An 18,112-nucleotide genomic window follows, 5' to 3' on the forward strand; every position below is an offset into this window, starting at 1 on the left:
TCTACAGTTCCGTATTGCTGGGCTCAACAGCTCAGATGCGCAGGAGCAAGGTTACCCCCCTAGCACCAGCCACACATCAAACAACCAGGTGTGGATTTGCCTTGACGCACAGGGACTCTTTTTGAACAAGAGATGTGGATCAGTGTAAATGAAAGACCACGCTGAGCAAAATAAGTGCTTTTTAAAGCAGTCTTTAGCATGACTCCTCGGTCCATTAACGAAATCCATAATTTTCTGCAGGGTTTTTATCAATATTACTATTATTAGCAGTAGTTTTAGACTCATGGTAAAATTAATGAGAGAAGGAAAGGCAAACTGGAGAATAAAAACAGGATAGAAGAGATATGTTTTACTGGCAGGACCCTTAATATGACGAGAGGATAAGAAGCAAGAATACCATGCTATGAACAACCCATGTTTTGTCAATGAGCTCAGTGCTTTCAATAGCTGGTCTGGCATAACAGATCATATCTGTGAATATAATACAATATGCGTCGGGCTTCCAGTCTGTTGATGACTGAAGCCATCAGGGCCCGATAAGAAGAACTGTTCCACCCAGATACAGTTTTAGATTAACATCTTGTACCTTTCTTTGTCTCTGAATGTCTTTTTGGCAAAATAAAGTGAGTATTTACATGCTCCTCCTGCGCAGCCCTCAAAACATAGAAACATGAATTATCTGGTGCACAAACAATGCTTGATGGTCATTTCTGTATTTTGGCAGCTTCAGCAAAGATGAACCGCTAAGATATTTACCTGGATATCGTGCTTTGATAAGGTCAGAGGACAAGCAAAAAGTATTTAAAAGGAAATATTTGTTTGTCAAACACAACAATGTTTTTTTCTTAAATGTTGCGTACTGTATTTTATGTAGTCATACTGTCGGTGTTGTTTTCATGGGAGGAGACCGGACACTCCACCCGAAGTGCGCGGCCCAACTTCGGACTTGCACTTCCTGGTACCTCCCGGGTTGCGTCGACGCCCGGACCTTGTCGGGCACCTGACGCCGCAGACGCCGGGCTCCGTTCGTCTTCCCCGCCGTCAGGCACGATGGGCGACGCTCACGCGTATCCCGTTTTCTTCGAGTGCCGCGCGCTGCCCGCATCGCAGGGGAAGGGGGTGGAAAAATATTTCCGAATTCGCCGCAAGTCCGGCGGAGGTGACTGCGGACCGCTGACCCGCGTGAACGACAGAGTCTGCAGTGTTGCTTTCAGATATCGGGAAGGTAGGTCAGAGGACACTGGATGGAAATGACCAGCTCATGTTTTCTGTCATTTTATATCGTGGACTGCCCTGTGATGTTCCTTAAAGGAGATTTATGTTTGTTTCCGTCCGTGCCATAAAACCGAATAGGGCCTAAATTCTACTCATTATATTATATCATATTAGACGTCCAGCGCTCCGCGATTTCCACGCATTCAACTGGAATCTCGTGAAACTGGGACGGCGAGTGCAGCGAAACCCTTTCGGTTTCGTTTTACCGAAAAAGTGCTACCAAGGATTGGGAGAGGGGAAAAATAAAATAAATAAATCAGCTGTAGTCCATAAAACACGATTGCATGAGAGGCAATAAACTAGGCCATTATGGCTCACGTTGAGCTCCTGTGTTATGGTGCACAGAGAGAGCTTGAAACTCTGGGCATTGTTGATTTTAACCGGCTGGCATAGACGGAAAGGAGGAGAATCAGGAGAGACATGAGTAAGTAAGGGAAGACAGAGGATCGAACAAACCCAGTGTAGTCCTACATTAGGTGTTATCCTCTCCTCTTTCTTGTTTTCTAACAGGAAATGACAGAGAAAGAGAGAAAGAGAATCTCGTCAAGTAAAAAGTCTGCGATTTATTCCAAAACTGCGACAATTATCCTATTTAAAACTCACAATACTTATGTCTCTTTGCCCTCTTAGATCAGCAAAGAGTCCTGCAGAGATGTTAGCATGTTGTGGAGCTTGCAGGGGGTCCTCTGGTGTTCACCGTCCGAGGCAGCCTGGAACCTCACACCTCCTCTCCCTCCGCCACCTCCTCTCCAAGCCCGGCTTTAACAGCTCCGGCACAGGTTAGGAAAAAAAAGTTTCTGTCAGTCAAGGTTGCGTATTCAAAGAAATGCTTTTCCACTTACAGTTTTCTCATTTCATGTAGTTTTATAAAACCAATAAAGTTGGATTAAAAACAGAATATTAGGTTATACGAACATAATAAGACAGCAAAGGCCTTGTTCTAACAATTCAACTGTTATTGTGCATTTTGGCAACAAAAAAAAAAAAAAACAAGACCAGTAAACTGTTGTTATCATTATTTGAATGTATCTTTCCTTTTAACACAGAGCCCACAGTCTACTCTTGCTTCAAGCCTGCCACCAAGTGCTGAAGAATATGAACTACGACCTGATACTTACCTCCTTCTTTACCTAAAGGACTGTCCCCGGGCTCGGAAAGAACTAGAGAAAGAACTTGCCTCTGCGGCCTGCTCTGCTCAGTTTTACCCAGAGGAGGAGAGGGTTTTAGTCAGGAGTTTAGCGCAACCTGGTGCTGTAGATGAAGGTAGAAATTGGAAAGCTGAGGTAGACAAACTCTTTGATGGCTACCTGTGCCACTATGAGGTGAACCCTCACAAAGTTAAAGCTTTGCTTCAGTCCTGCAACTCTCGTCAGACCACAGATGAGGTGAAAGTGTACAGTGAGGTCGGGATGGCTGTTGTGGTTGGGAAACATTCTCAGGTGAATGCCAGGTTGATGGATGTAGCGGATGCGACTGTTAAACATCGAGGGTCACGTATAAGTGAGAAGCAAACCAGCATTCGTCGACTGGGGGAGGCCAAACTCCGCCTCCTCTGGAAAGAGATTGAGCGTAGTTTGGGAAGAAATTTTCCAGGAGTTAAGGTCACACAGGGAGATGCAGGTCAGGTAGTTTTGGAAGGTTCTGTGGAGGATATTCTTGAGGCTGGAGACTGGATCTCTGATAAGGAGAATATGGTGTTAGAAAAGACAGTTGCGAACATGAGCCCACATCTTTTGGCCTTCCTAAGTAAGGCTTATGGAGCATCAAGGGTGCTAGGTGACTTTTTAGGGGTTGGGGACGAGGTGGAAATAGAGTTACGAGACGTAGAGCTACGTTTTTTCTCCCTCTCTGCTGATAAACTGGATGACACAGCAAAAAAAATGCAAGAAAAGTTTAAGGAAGTGAACATTGATGTTCCTAACTTCTCTGCTTTGTCATTTGAGCTTTGGAAAAAGCTTAACTCTAAGACAAACGAAATGAACCAAGGACACCTTAGGGCTCAGGTCATGTTTGGCTCAGACAGTATGTTTTGCTTACTGGGCCACACCAAAGAGGTTGAAGAGCTGAGTGAAACTGTCACACAGTTTATTTTGCAAAGGACAGTCCGTCTCCCTTTCCCAGAGTTAGCACAAGAGTTACCAGAATTTTTGCAGCTGCATGGTTTTGACTATTCAGGGGTTACCATCCATCCTTTAACCTCTTCCTCTGGTCCCATGGTGGTGCTGGAAGGTCCATCCAGCAAGGTCACTGAGGTCAGAAACAGGCTGGGTCCGTTTCTAGACTCCGTTGTTCAGGGCAGAATTGCCACCACTGACCTATTGCCATCTTTGAGTTTGAATGAAGGAAACACAATAGTTGCCAGCTACAGCCTTTGTGATGGGCTACAGGTCCTGGTGTGTCAGGGTGACATCACCAAACAGGATGCTGATGCCCTGGTTAATGCTGCAAATGAAAATCTGAACCACGTTGGAGGTGTTGCTGCTGCACTGAGTGAAGCAGGCGGTCCTGAAGTACAAATGGAGAGCTATAGTGTAGTAAAGAGTAAAGGGAAAATTCCTACAGGAGGTGTGGTAGTGACCACAGGGGGGAACCTAAAGTGCAAAAAACTGCTGCATGCTGTTGGACCTGTTGCTGGGAAAGCGGGCGGCAGGGAAAGGGTCTTACTGGAAAGAACTGTACATTCTACTCTGACTGTGTCAGAAATCATGAAGTTCAAGTCCATAGCCATTCCCTGCATCAGCTCAGGTGTGTTTGGTGTTCCTGTCACTGTGTGTTCGGAGGCTATTGTAACTGCTGTAAAAGAGTTTGGTAGTCAGGGAGGGCGAAGTCTGAGCAGAATCATCCTGATTGATAACAGAGGAGAGGTGGTGAGGGCCATGCAGGAAGCATGTGACAGGCTTCTCCAAGGGATAAATACTGGAAACAGTACGCCAAGTGGGATCACCACAGGACACATTACAGGGGGTATTGGCTTCCAAGTGGATGCTGCCTCTCAAGACACAGCAAGAGGGGCCACTGGCGGAGCTCCCGGAGATGGTGTCCATGTTGAGATTGTTCAGGGAACCATCGAGAACCAGCAGGTGAGAAATTTTTGTGAGATTGTAAGAAAATCTATCAAACCTGTTCAGACTAGCAGACAGATCCCATTACAACTTGTCTACACAGGAGGAGATTCGACTGCTTTTTTGGCCTCAAGCTTTGCCAGAATACTGTTGGCCAGTGTGGTTACCCATTGTCATGAAGGGGCAGTTGAAATGCATACATTCACAGCACGGGCGTTAGGATTAGAGTTCAAGGTTACGCCGTGTCTACACACAGAGAATCAGCCGACTCTGCAGTTCCCCTTAGCTCTATTTGATTTTAGTGTCTTTTAGCTGATTGTTTTGGTTTTTAGGCCCACAACTTTACTCTTCACACTTGTAGTTCATGTTCACCACTCTCATCAGAATTGTTTCAAGACGCAGCAATCAGCTGTGTTTTCCTCAAAAAACCTCCAATAACCACTGCACGCTGCCAGATGTGTAAATAAGCAACTATTTGCCAACAGTTTTGCCATATCTTTTTTATAAGACAAGAACACATCATTATCTTTACATCTTGTTTCCACTGCCCCCAAGTGGCCAAAAAAGGAGAATACCTGTGTAGTTGGGTATTTATTACTATTTGGTTCTTTAGGCAGCCTCTTTTCTGAAATATTAATTAAAAAATGATCAGATACTCCTGTTAATAAGGGTGTCCGATTTAGGGAGACATGGATTGGACATGTTTTTAAAGGGGGAAATGTTTATTCCTTTCCGTGGGTGATTTTCAGTGTGAAATGTGAGAGAATGAGAAACCAAGATAATTTAACATAAATTGAAAAAAACAAACTGTAGCGTGTTCAACCCCCAACACATCTCCTTGTGTCCTCCAAGGTGGACGCCCTGGTATCTCCTATGGTTGGCCATAATCCTTGGTCTACCCGTATTGGAAACACTTTGTACAAAATGGTTGGATCCCAGCTGACTGCTAGGTTTAGAGAGGAAGTAGGAGAAGAAACGCTGCCTGGTGATGCAGTTCTGGTGGAGGGCTTGCCTGGACTTCCATCTAGTGCAGTGTTGTTCCTCAACCTCGTTCCCTGGGATGATGACCAAGATGGAACAGCAGTCCAGGTGAAACAGTGGAGGAGTATTTTCATTTGTGTCTTAACTTCTGTCTCCGTTTTGAGAACACTTTGTCAGGAGCTATTTTCCAGTTTTCTACACCATAATACAGTATTTCGTGAATTATTTCTAGCCTCAAAAATAATTGAATTCTGACCTTTTACAGGTTCTGAGACTGGGCATCAACAAAATCCTAACTTCCTGCGAGAATAGAGGGCTTGGATCTGTTGCTCTCCCTGTACTCGGGGCCGGGGTTGCCCTGTGTTTTCCTCCCAGCGTGGTAGCCAGGGTTCTACTGGAGGAAGTTCATGCATTTAAACAGAGCCGAGCCAGTAGAACGCCATTCCTAATCCAAATAGTCATCCACCCCAATGACACAGAGTCTAATGAGGTAATGGAAATGCATTGTACCATAAATACTGCACGATTTCTTTTGCACGAAATACAGTAAGCAGTAGAAAATATATCTACAGCAGTGCAAATATATACATATATAATATGAATACAAAATGAAATTTGAAAAAAAAAAATGAAGTAATTAACCAGATTACTCATTTATAAATTTAAAACCATTGAGCTCCAAACATCAGGTGACATTTTTTTCTGCATCAGATGAGTACAAATTGGAATTGGTATTAAACGCTATAGGTCCTTGTCTCTGTAGGTCTTCAGAGGAATCACAAAAGGCATTCACCAACCAGACCAAGGTGGGTATAGATATTATATGACAGTAAAGATTTGGAATTCAGTCCTGTTGCACCTATTGTTCACGTTTGTCTTTTCTGGTAACTAAGCATTAACGAAAGGCAAAAATTCAGGGGAAGTGTATTTATTACTTATTTTTACTAATTTCTACCAGTTTTGCACTGAAAAATCAGATGGCATGTATTTGATCTGGCTTTATTACACTGTGGTGAAAATTGTCACGTAGCATCAAAAAAGCGTTTGTTGCAGAGCTTGTTTTACCAGAAAAAATGGCTGATTTATTCTTTCAGTGTTGTAAAATGCATGTGACTGCTGTAATGACTAATTCACCATGCTATATATATATTACACAACTGTTTTTTAAAATATCTGATTTTATTGTTTCTTTTTATTTTCAAAAAAAATTCCCCCAGTGAACCTAACATCATTACTGTATTAATTTTTCAGATATGAGCATGCTCGTGTTATCATTTAGGAGTGATTTTTTTTTTTTTTTATCTGAGTCAAACTGCAAAGGAAAAAAAAGCCTCTTAGAAAGAAAGCAAAAAAGCAAGAGACAAATGTACTTAACGGAGTCATTATTCTCCTCTAGTGTCGACTACAAAGAGGATCGTCCTGCTGGGAAAAACTGGATCTGGGAAAAGCGGCCTAGCTAACACCCTATTTGGAGAGGAGGAACTGTTCACCACAAATCATTCACCCAACTCTGGAACAAGTAAATGTCAAACAGAAACCAGACTTGTAAACGGAAGAAGCATAACTTTGATCGACACTCCTGGTTTTTTTGATGCAGACCGGTCTGAGGAGGAGATGAAGCCTGAGATAGTGAGCTGTATCACAGAGTGCGCTCCTGGGCCTAATGCTTTTCTCATCATGCTTAAAGTGGAGAAATTCACAGAGCAGGAGCAGGCCGTCATCCGCAAAATATGCCAATATTTCTCAGAAGATGCTCTGAAATATGCTGTAATTGTCTTCACTCATGGTGAACAGCTCCCTGAAGGACTGAAGATTGACGAGTTTGTCGATCAGAATAAGAATCTGAGTGATCTGGTGAAGAAGTGCGGCGGCCGGTGCCACGTCTTTGATAATAAATACTGGAAGAACAAACAGCAGGATGACTACAGGAGCAACCAGTTCCAGGTAGAGGACCTTCTGAACACGATAGACAAGGTGGTGATGCAAAATAATGGAGGCTACTACACCAATAAGATGCTGCAGGTGGTGGAGAACGAAATAAAGATGGAGGAAAAGCAGATAAAACAGTCGTCAGGAAACATGCCACCGGAAGAGATCAGGCAACGGGCTAAAACCAATGTGTCTAAAAAGTTTTTGATCCAACTGGCAGGAACTGCAACAGGAGCATTATTAGGAGCTCTTCTTGGTGTGGTAGGGATGGTCAAATTAGTTACCAGCATTTTGCCAAACTCTCTGAAGAACCCTGCAGATTTAATGAAACTTGTGAAAAGCGTTCCAAAAGTAGGAGGAGCAGCAGTAGTAGTAGGAGCAGGACAAGCAGAAGTAGTAGCTGCTGGGGCAATGGTAGGCACTGTAGCATTCATGGGTATAGGAGGAGTAATGGGCGGTATTATTGGACTTGAGGCGACTGAGGGAGCAGAAACACCATTGGAGGCAGCAGAGAGGGCAGCTAAAGCTGTCAAAGATAATATAAAGTGGTAGTAACTGATTTTTTTTTTTTTTTTTAGCCACTTGGAGGCAGGGGAACAGCCTGAAAACATATAAGTATCACATATTATTACTTTGTTATTGAGTTGTTATGCTGCAGTACCTATTTACACATCTAGCAGACACTGAGCAACATTAGCATTCATTTGGAGTCGTGTTTCTGGCCCCCTGGTAAATCTTTATTCGATATACGCTCTCCTTTTAGCTCCGTTTCTGTTTCCAGCGTCTACGGAGGAGAGAAGTCTGCTCCATAGCTGCTAAATGCTCCACTATGTTCCCCAGCTAGTCGCTAACTTTGTCTGTCTGTGTGCTGGGCTGGTAGCTCACGGTAAGTTTGTCAGAGCTTTTTGCTGAAAACGGCAGCCCGCTGAGGCAAGAAACGGGGTTGACGAGCGTTTGCGGGCCAGAAAACCTAAACAATGAACTTAGAGCGGCTCAAAAGGCTCCATAGAGGTGAAGGGAGCTGCGCAGTTGGGTGATAATTTCTATGTGGGTTTGACACTCTGAGCGACAAGATTAGCATCACACATGCACAGCTGATGCATTGTTAATAATAAAAAATGATAAGTGCCGTTTTTAACTAAAGGGAAGAATGTTTGAGCTACAAATTACAACAGAATGAAAACAAGATAAACAGTCACTCTGGAAATGGTGGAGGGAAATGTTCATTCTTAAAAGTCAAAAGTTTGTTATTATTCTTTTGTAAACGACTTGTAAATTTGTAATTATCATAATTAAGTTTGGTAATGCCATCCTTAAAAACTGAGAATGTATAAAGAAAATGTAGCTGTAAGTTGTAAGTAAGACTTGATATGCATGTGCTTCAAACTTTGTGAGGACATTTTTAGACTGTGATTCGCTAAGAATAAATTTCATGTGGTTAATTATCTTTAATTATCTGACAGTTATTGATTCAAAGTGTACTGTAACTTCAAGGTGCTACTTTTTCAACCACTGATCTCTTTCTCTATATCAAGCCATCAATTGTTTGTTATAAATCAGTTTCTCAACTATAAAAGCACTTTTTATTTGTCCATTTTGTTTTATTAAGGGACTGTCCGGCTGCTTTACCTCTCTGCTATGGGATTTGTGTTCTTACACACTGCACCTGCGCGCTCTGATTCATAGGGGGCTCCCTACAGCAAGACAAAACGCTTTGTTTCATCAGATGCCACTGAAACACTTTCTGTCACATCCTATAAAGAGGATTTTGCATCAAGTGCAGTAGCGATACTAACATTTATTAAAACCGCATACATTGGATGCGGTTGTGGGTGATTTTGTAATGTGATGCCCTTTCTGATTCCACGGAGAGGGCAGAGGTCAAGCTACAGTGCTTATTTGTATAGACAGAGCTTTGGGTCAAAGCACCATCTGAGAATTTGGGTGTTTGTTGGGTATTTGGTGTACATGAACCACAAAGTTATTATTTAATTTAACAGTCCCTAGCTTCTCTTTCACAGTTTAAGGCTCCAAAAAACTTCCCATAATGCAACTTCACGGTGTCTTTGGTTAGCCGCTCCCTGACAGGTTAACGTCCATGCGTCTCTGACTACATGCCCCACAGTTGGCAACACCGGCTTTTTGTTACAGAGGTGACGTCCCAAACCGAATTCAAGATACTGCTAATGGCATCACTATGACATCTTCAAGGTTGTTTTCTCAGACTTTAAAATATTCCCTTCACAGCCACAGAGGACATTATAAAACTCTTTTCAGAGGCTGATTAGCACTAACCATGACTCATAAACTGAAATTGATGTGTAAAAGTGTTGTCTGACCCTTTAACACATTTTCTCTGAGCACACAGCTGATGCCTATTAAACTGGGTGGGCACTGAACCTCACACGGCTCCATTTAGCCACACCTCTTCTGGGTAGGCCAGGTTGTCATTCCTTGTTTTCAAGCAGTTCAGGCAAAATGACACCCGGGAACACTCCTGTCTCACTGTGAAGCTGCTTGTCAAGCAGCGAAAGCAGCATGGCGTCGAGCTGGACCAAGAGCAGCTGTGGGCACAGTTGCCGCAGAGGCTGTCTTGACAGTTGCTGGGACCCGGAGAAGGACGAGGGAGAGTACAGGTGCCCCTCAGCGCAGGGACACCTTTGATCCCAGGCCTCTTCTGAAGAGGAGCAACATGCTGGCTGAGGTGACTGGGGGAATACCAGTACAGACAGGAGAGTTGTAGGTACCGCTCTTACCCGGACTTAACAGATAGTATATCAGCAAGATTGTTACTAAAACGCTATTCCGTATTTTTTTTCCTCTAAACATATACATACTTAAAACACTGTAATACCCCCTTTTCCCTGTTTTTCTGTAGCCCCCTATGTGTCTCTACAAATTGAATCCTAATAACAATTTTCTTGTTTGTGTTGAAATACACAAACTGTTTGGACAAACAACAGGTAGTCGATACAGTTGTCGTACTGGTGATGGTAAAAAGCAATGTTTTCTGTTTGACTTGTTTCTTAGTTAGCAGGATATTTCAAAACTTAAAAAATTTAAGAGAAATAACGTGAAAGTTACAATTTTGATGTCAATCAAGGAATGATCCTTTCTTTTCTTTTTTTAACATTTGCTTGGTAACTTTCACATTTATATTTGGATCAGATTAAAAATATTATAAAATTTTAATAATATGCTAATTTTTTTATCATTAGAATTAGAAATATAGACTTGTGTGCTGCCTTTGCAGCAATTATACACTAGATAAATCATCTGGGCCAATGTTGGGCTGACATTAGCCTTTTGCAAATATACTGGTATTGGGGTATTTGTTGACTAATTAAGATAAAAATGTTTAGGTCATTTATAAACTGTGTGTCCATGACATTATCTTAGTCACAGTTCTTAAAACAACAAATTTAAGGGGTCAAACAATGTCTATTTATGTTATGAGTTACTCTAAAAGAAGATTAACGTTGACCAGTATAGTGTTATTTAATCCAAATATCGGATTAAATAAAATATCAAGATATCAAATATCCGGTAAGGCCACGCTATGGTATACGCTTTCTGAACAGAGCTAATTAACTCTACAGTAGGAAGGTACTTTCTCCCAAAACTTTTGTCAGTGACCGACCCCACTACTTTCATATCGTCCCTAGGCTGTGGAGAAGCTGAAGAGGAAAAGCACCCAGCAGGCTTCTCCGTCTGCTGCTCCGGCCTGTGCCGGCCCAGCAGACGCCGTCTGAAGACGCACCAGCTGCACAACAAGCGGATGGAGGTCTACTGCCGGACGGACGAGCAGCTCTCTGTGCTCCATAGATGAGCATAAGGGCCACAAAATGGTTTGTGTTTCAGTACAGGAGGCTAAGACAGAGGTAGAAACAAAATCTCTCGGACTAAAGCCTGTTTGGTATTTGAAAATCTGCTGCTGAACATTGACGTCATTCACTTATCTGTTCACGTTGTTCCCTTTCAAAGTCCAGAGATGTTTCTGTACTCCCATAAAACATACTCTATAATAACAAACAAGCCTTTTCATATGTATACTCCCCTGTGGAGCTCGTCCTGACATGTCACATGGAAAACTGTTCAATTTTAATGTAGTTTTAATTATTTTTTAAATTTAGCATGAACTCCTCCGGTCTCTGTGGAAATAATCGTGCCTTCTTCTTTCCAGGTTCTTCGGGTTTGGGGCCAAAAGAAAGTACAGGAGAGGTTCCAGCGAAGAGAGAAGGAGCTGGAGAATCTCAAGGTGTGGAAAAAACCAATATTTGGTGGTTGATGAGTCTGTGTGTCTGTGAGGGGGGCTCACGGTTAAATGGGACGTGTTGTTAAAAGAGTCGTAATGATTAATAGATCTTGATTGATTGTGAAACGCCACTGAGAATAATCTGAACGGGGCGAACATTTTTCCCATGATCGTGTTTTTAAAATCCTCACTATAGTCAGTGGAAGCCAATGAATGGGCATAACAGTGTCAGTTTATATTACTATACTTAGGTCTTAGTTTCTACTTGAAAGCTTCCTTTTCAAACGTCTGTTCAACATAGTCCCAATTTTCCACATTGTTTTAATGGTTTTTAAATCTCCCTTAAACTTTTTTTTTTTTTTTTTTTTGTGGGCCACTCGGGAGCAGCAGAAACAAACTGTGAACACAACATTGATATATTATCACCTTTAAGTTGCTAAATAGTTGCTTATTTAGTTAGTTTAATAGTTATGGAACAACACACTCATTTGGAGTCATGTTTCTGTTAACCTGACGAATGTAAGTCCAATATTCACTCTCTTTTAGCCCCGTTTTTAGTCTCTATCAACTCCCAAGGGAAATATCTGGCTCCTTAGCTACTAGACGCTCCACTTCATCTTCTAGAGCTTCTAGAGCTTTTTCGCTGAAAACAGTTGCCTGCAGCCATGAGAGCGGAGAGACTGGACCAAAACGGTCAGGTTGAGAGCAGCTTTCGCACACAGACAAACAGTGACATTTAACTGAAAATGATTGCCTGGTAACCTTCCACCGTAGCCCTTGGGAGGTCAAAGGTCAGAACCAGCTTGTGAACGGTGCCACTACAGCTGTTGAGGTTTATCGTGTTGTTCACTCCTGTCTTTGGTTTGGTTTTTTGTTTTTTTTGTTTGTTTGTTTTGTTTTTTTAAAGGGAAAAAAAGCAACTTTTAGAGAAGAAAAAGTTGATGTGTGTGGAGGATCAAAGTAAGATTTATAATATAAATGAAAAGTTTGAATAAGAGATAGACGGAATAGACATAATGAATAAAAAAAAAACCTCGATATTTGATTAACAGACGACAATTAGTAAGTATATGCATGCTTAAAATGAAAGTAGAAAAGAAGAATGAACTTAAAAAAATTCCTGGGCATTAAAAGATTGTTTTTTTTTCTTTCTTACAGTCTCTTATGTTGACTTCTCACTACCACCAGCACCAAACTCCAGAGAAGCGTTTTTAGGCAGTAAGACGTTCAGTTGGACTCCTTTATTATCCATGCAGTAAGCATTACCACTAGGCAGGTTTATTGTTAATCCTCACTTTGTTTTCCTGGCAGATTGCTGTCCCCTCACACTGGATGTGACCTCAAGCTATCCGTATCTACACCCGAGTGATGACAATTGCAGGGTGAGGCCTTCACCCGGCCCGTATTCTGCTCCGTCAGACAGGCTTACTAAGTTTCCACAGGTGCAGGGCAGAGAGGGTTTGACGGAGCGGTGTTACTGGGAGGTGGAGTGGCACGCCTGCGCTCTGTGTGCAGCCGTGGCATACAAAGACATCAACCGAACGTCAGGTGACTCACAGTTCGGAAACAATGACAGGTCGGGGACTTTAGAGTGAGCAAATGGTTAATTATTCTGCCTCAATAATGCGGAAATGCCAGTGTCAGGCCCTCACTTCTATAGAATGGGAGAGTACCTGGATTATAGAGCAGGTACTCTGTGTTTATGTCACGTCTATGATCCGATGGTCCTGCTCCACAAACGTCCAGACCACGTTCACCCAGCCTCTTTATCCTGGGCCTGGGCTGAACTAAAAATGGTATGATACTGTGTTTGCACAGCTCATGAAGTTATGGTAGCAAATTGTGTGTGTGTGGGAATTTAAAGTGGTTGGTTTTTTTTTTTTCTGCACTGCAACATGAAATTCCACTGGAAAAGTTAAACCTAAAATAAATAAATAAAAAATTTTAATATAAATTACTTTAACTTTTTAGTACATACATCCAGAGGAGATATAGCGGAAAATATTATATATGGGAGCACAGGAGAAAAAAGATGTACTTTTACATTTTCTGGCAGATGTTTTGCACAAAAATGCTGTATTACATATACAAAATATTCATCTTATTCTATTAACTGTTCAGTTGGTGTAAAGAGCAAAGTAATTTACAGTATAATCTGATTTAATCAACACTTTCGTGAGTTTGCTCAAAAAACAGATATGTATTTTCTTCCTTTCCTATCTATAATAATTTCCTTCTAGTCCCTTCCAGGGCTTTGTAATACTGATATATTGGTTTTAGAAAATTTGCTGTCTATCTGCTATATATTTTTGGGGATCAAATGTAATCAAGGAGGGAAGGCAACAGATTGTAAAGCCTGTGATAAAGGTGGCTCATCCTGAACGAAATAAATCCATGCAACTCCATACTTTCTCTTTTCCAGAGACAAGGATTTGTTTGTTATTTTTGGTGGTTGAACATGACGTGTAAAAAAAAAAAAAAAATGCTTATCCAGAGGTTTTTCATCCCTGGCAAGAAAGAACAGAGAGAGAAACTTGCAAGTTATTGCAAGTGCTGAATCCCTGAAGTAGTTTGGAATATGTGGAAATTTTTTTACTTACCTATATTCGCAGCATCAGCACAAATGATCAGCTACTCTTGGCTTCAGTTACAACTCTTATTTTCTAGCTGCTTTTGAACACTGATTGACATGGCTGAATGAACTAAGTAGTTATTGTTTTTGACAGAAGGGATGCGCGTAGGTGGCCGAAGATTGAGTGGCAGTGTTTAAACTGTAAAATGTCTTAATTGCATTGTTTATATGGGAGATTTTTTTTTCTGGTTTATTCCCGTGCGGTACTTACAGCACTGTCATCTCACAGCGAGAGGGTCCTGGGTTTGAAGCGTCCGTGTGGAGTTTCTGAGTTTTCCCCATGTCTGTGAGGGTTTTCTCCGACGTGCGCCGGTTTCCTCCCACAGTCCAAAGGCGTGCAGGTGAGGTTAACTGCAGTCAGTATGCGTTTGCCAAAAGGTAGCACCAAAATAAGACCAAAAAACAATAATGAAATAAAAGAATTCTGAAGAAAGTTGATATTCGTCTGTCAGAGCACACATATTTGTGTGTTAATATTAAATGTTTAAAGTGATAGTTCACCCAAAGCACAGAGGCCATTTGAAGTGCTTTACATTTGACAAAGAAAACCATTAACAACATTTTAAAAAGTAGATGAGATGAAGACTAAAATCACTTAAATTAGAATAAAATATAATACAATACAAATACACCAAAAATATACAAGAACTATATACTTCCACCACTATATGGCAAAAGTAAGTAGGAATTTGGTCTGGTTCTCTTTTTTTCATGGTTTGGGTTACGCCCGAATCTTAATGCTACAGCATATACTAACGTTTTAGACAGTAACGTTCTTCCTGCCTTGTGGCAGCAGTTAGAGGAAAGCTTTTTACTTTTTGAACATGACAATAACCCCCATGGAGAAGGAGAAGTCCATAAAGACATGGTTTTCCCTGTTGGGTGCGGAAGAATCCGGTTGACCTGCACAGCTTCCGGACCTCAACCCCGTCTAACACCTTTGGGATGAACTGGGATGGCAACCGAGCGCCAGGCCTTATTGCCCAGTGTCAATGCCCGACATCACTGACGCTCTCGTGGCTGAATGGGAGCAAATCCCTGCAGCCGAGTTCCTAAATCTTGCGGAAAGCCTCAAACCAGAAGAGCTGCAGGTTCATGCTCATGGTTTTTAATGGCATGTTCAGCATTCACAAAAGGATGTAACATTTGGGTGTCCACATACTTGCCAGCCACGTAGTGTTGTTGGATTTCTGTGCCCTGAGGTTTTGCGATATCCGCGTTTGGAACTTCACCTACCACTTTGTTCAAACGGGGCTGAGTAGAAATTGGTGGCAAAATGACTGGGATAATCGTTTTGTACTTTGGTTGAACTAACCCTTTTGGTTGGAACTCTTTGCTCAACGTGAGGTTGTTGAGAGGACGGCAGGCAGGCCAGGTAATGGTGACACGCCTTCCCCTCTCACTGGACTACATGTTGCAGCAAGCATGACAGATCAATAGAGACACAGAGAGCGCGCGCGAGTGGGTGGGGGGAAAACGTGGGGGAAAGAGAGGGTGAAAAGAAGTGGAGGAAAAACATCTGCAACATCTTCACATTTCTTTTCCAGCACTTGGTGTCTTTGGCATTCTGTTGGGATTTACATTCGAGGTCTTGGTGAGTCCGTCTCTCATTCACGAGCATGTATCTGTTTCTGTCAGTAACAACACTGCGGCTGCACCTGCAATAAATCACTGCAGTCAATCGTAGTTACGCTGCTGCTGTTTGAGGATTTTCAGGAATTCTTTTTCTGCAATCTGTTACCCTATAAATATGTTTTTGAGAATATACATAAAGTGGTTTCATGGGTCTTGAGACATCATTGTAAGCTTCATTTGAGAGCTGCGATTTGTTCAAATATGAGCAACATGTCAGTTTGTGCAACTAAGCCTGTGTAGTTAAGCTCTCCTTCTATGCGTCGTACAATTTCTGTAAGCATGGAGTTTCTTTGAGCGCAGGACAGGAGTGTTTTAGCAATAGGTGCATCGGGCATACAATACGCACAAACGCACCTTGCCCCTTTCGAGCGAGTCAGGTTTTATAGTGTGTAGTGCGGTCACTCGTTTCACCAGGGAGTTCTCCTTGTGCAAATGATTATAAAAAGCAAAAATCATGCAGGAAAAGAAAAGGGTTAAAAAAAAAAAACAGCAACAACAACAACACTGCCAGCCTCGAGAGGAACGGAAACGGAAAGGACTCGAACTGACAATGAGACCAACAATCTAGTTAAAGCTGGTATAGTGTCCAACTGTTGGGCCCTTGCACAATACGACACCCTTTCTCCGGCTGCCGCTGCTTTGATGTCACTGTCAGTGTGGTTTGACCGGCTTTCTGTAAACATCGGCCATGTGGTTACATTTCTTGGTCTCTCTCTTCTTATGAAACTTTGAAAAGACTGGTTTTCCAGCAACAGTATTTAATCTGAAAACAGGCAGTTCTTCCAATTTGTACTTGAGCCACCCGGCCACAAGAAACGAAGAAAAAAAAAAGATGACTTTTACATTATTAACATAAATTCAGTGTATATTTTCAAACAAAAATCTAAAATGTTACTTTATTGCTGGCAATGTCTACATTTTTTAGTCTTTCATTCCAAAATAGTGAGAGCAAATGTTCCCTTGGCCACAGAGACTTGCATTTTGAGTCTCCACAATTATGATTATACAATCTTCATATTTTCTTTGTGAATTAAATGCTTAGAGCTTCCTCTTTAATGTACAACAGCGTGTGCCACAACAGCTTGTACTGTACTATATATACAGTATATAAATGCAATAGGAGCAGTACTAGGATTAAATGTCTTCAAAACACAACAAATGAATGAATGCGGTGATTATTTTCTGCTGTGTTTGTACCTCTAATATCACCCGGTGTGCTCTCACTTACCACTACAGCCAATTACACACTGTTTTACCCCGTAATAATCCATAGCTACAGCACAACAGCAAATATCAAAGAATAGCAAACAGGTGTGGTTAGCAGGTGCGGGTGTGTATCTCTGATTTTAGGCACAAGATTACTGACACTGCCTAGTTTGAGTGTCAGCAGTCTTCAGGGCGTACTCTAATAGCAATACCCGAGATATGTTGAACAAGTGAGGACGTGTCACTTTTTAAAGGATGTCTCCAGTAACATGAAGCAACTATATTACACAACTTATGTTGTCTGGCAGGAGCCTATAGGATAAAAACACATGCCCATTACCCTGTTGTATGAACTGTATAATGTATCAGTGGTAACTGACTAAATCTATGAACTTGCTTCTATTAATTTTTTATTTTTTTATTTTTTTTTTTTAAATGGGTCACAAATAAATAGCTACACCTACTTTCCTAAACAAGCAGGGGGCTAGTTTTTTGTAAAATGCTACTCAAGCATGAGTAAACAGCGCCTTTGTTGGGGACTGTTTTCATGTACGGATGGATACACATTTGGTGTTAAACAGGTTGGCTTGTTGATGTGTTTTTAATAGTTTTTTTAAAAAAAAATTTTAGGCACCAGTTGAGCTCCATAGCACAGAACAATAACCCATATCAGGCTCTGGATACATACTCGATAGAAGGATCAATTCATTATTGGTAGATAGAATGGGTTATAGGATTTGCTGAGTAATAGCAAAAATGTAGAATATGACCAGAGTTACAGATTTACACTGACTTGTATTAGTTTCAGGATAGATTATAAAGTACTGCCACCTTTTGATATATTACTTTGCATGGACTGTATGTCTGATATGCCTGAGAAATATATGTCTACTGTCTATTATTTTTCTTTGCATTTGTATTTTCTTTAATGTTATTCAGCCTTAACTGATACCTCTTAATATTCTAATACATTTATTTGTCTTGTGTAAAGTATTTGAAATGACTTTTCTGAATTTATTGTTATGGTACAACAAACAAATATGCCCTGTCAAGCCTAAAGAATATAATCACACCAAATCGCTGCTCAAATACTGACACCAACGTCATGACTGTTGCTCTCCACTCATGTCTGGTCTC

General features: G+C 41.4%; 1 protein-coding gene and 1 pseudogene across 1 annotated transcript; both read left to right on the forward strand.

Moving 5' to 3' along the window:
• The first annotated feature begins 1,588 nt into the window (after nt 1-1,588).
• Nucleotides 1,589-8,780, forward strand: LOC120797720 (protein mono-ADP-ribosyltransferase PARP14-like). Its single transcript, XM_040141566.1, has 7 exons — nt 1,589-1,699; nt 1,906-2,054; nt 2,322-4,355; nt 5,190-5,426; nt 5,584-5,808; nt 6,082-6,124; nt 6,715-8,780. Exons 3-7 carry the CDS (start codon nt 2,685-2,687, stop codon nt 7,797-7,799), a joined length of 3,261 nt encoding a protein of 1,086 aa, XP_039997500.1. The 5' UTR covers nt 1,589-1,699; nt 1,906-2,054; nt 2,322-2,684; the 3' UTR covers nt 7,800-8,780.
• Nucleotides 8,781-9,706: 926 nt separating this feature from the next.
• On the forward strand, nt 9,707-13,393 carry LOC120797721 (annotated as a pseudogene).
• The last annotated feature ends 4,719 nt before the right edge of the window (nt 13,394-18,112 follow it).

The sequence above is a fragment of the Xiphias gladius genome, chromosome 12, assembly GCF_016859285.1.
Source record: "Xiphias gladius isolate SHS-SW01 ecotype Sanya breed wild chromosome 12, ASM1685928v1, whole genome shotgun sequence".
Classification (NCBI taxonomy): Eukaryota; Metazoa; Chordata; class Actinopteri; order Istiophoriformes; family Xiphiidae; genus Xiphias; species Xiphias gladius.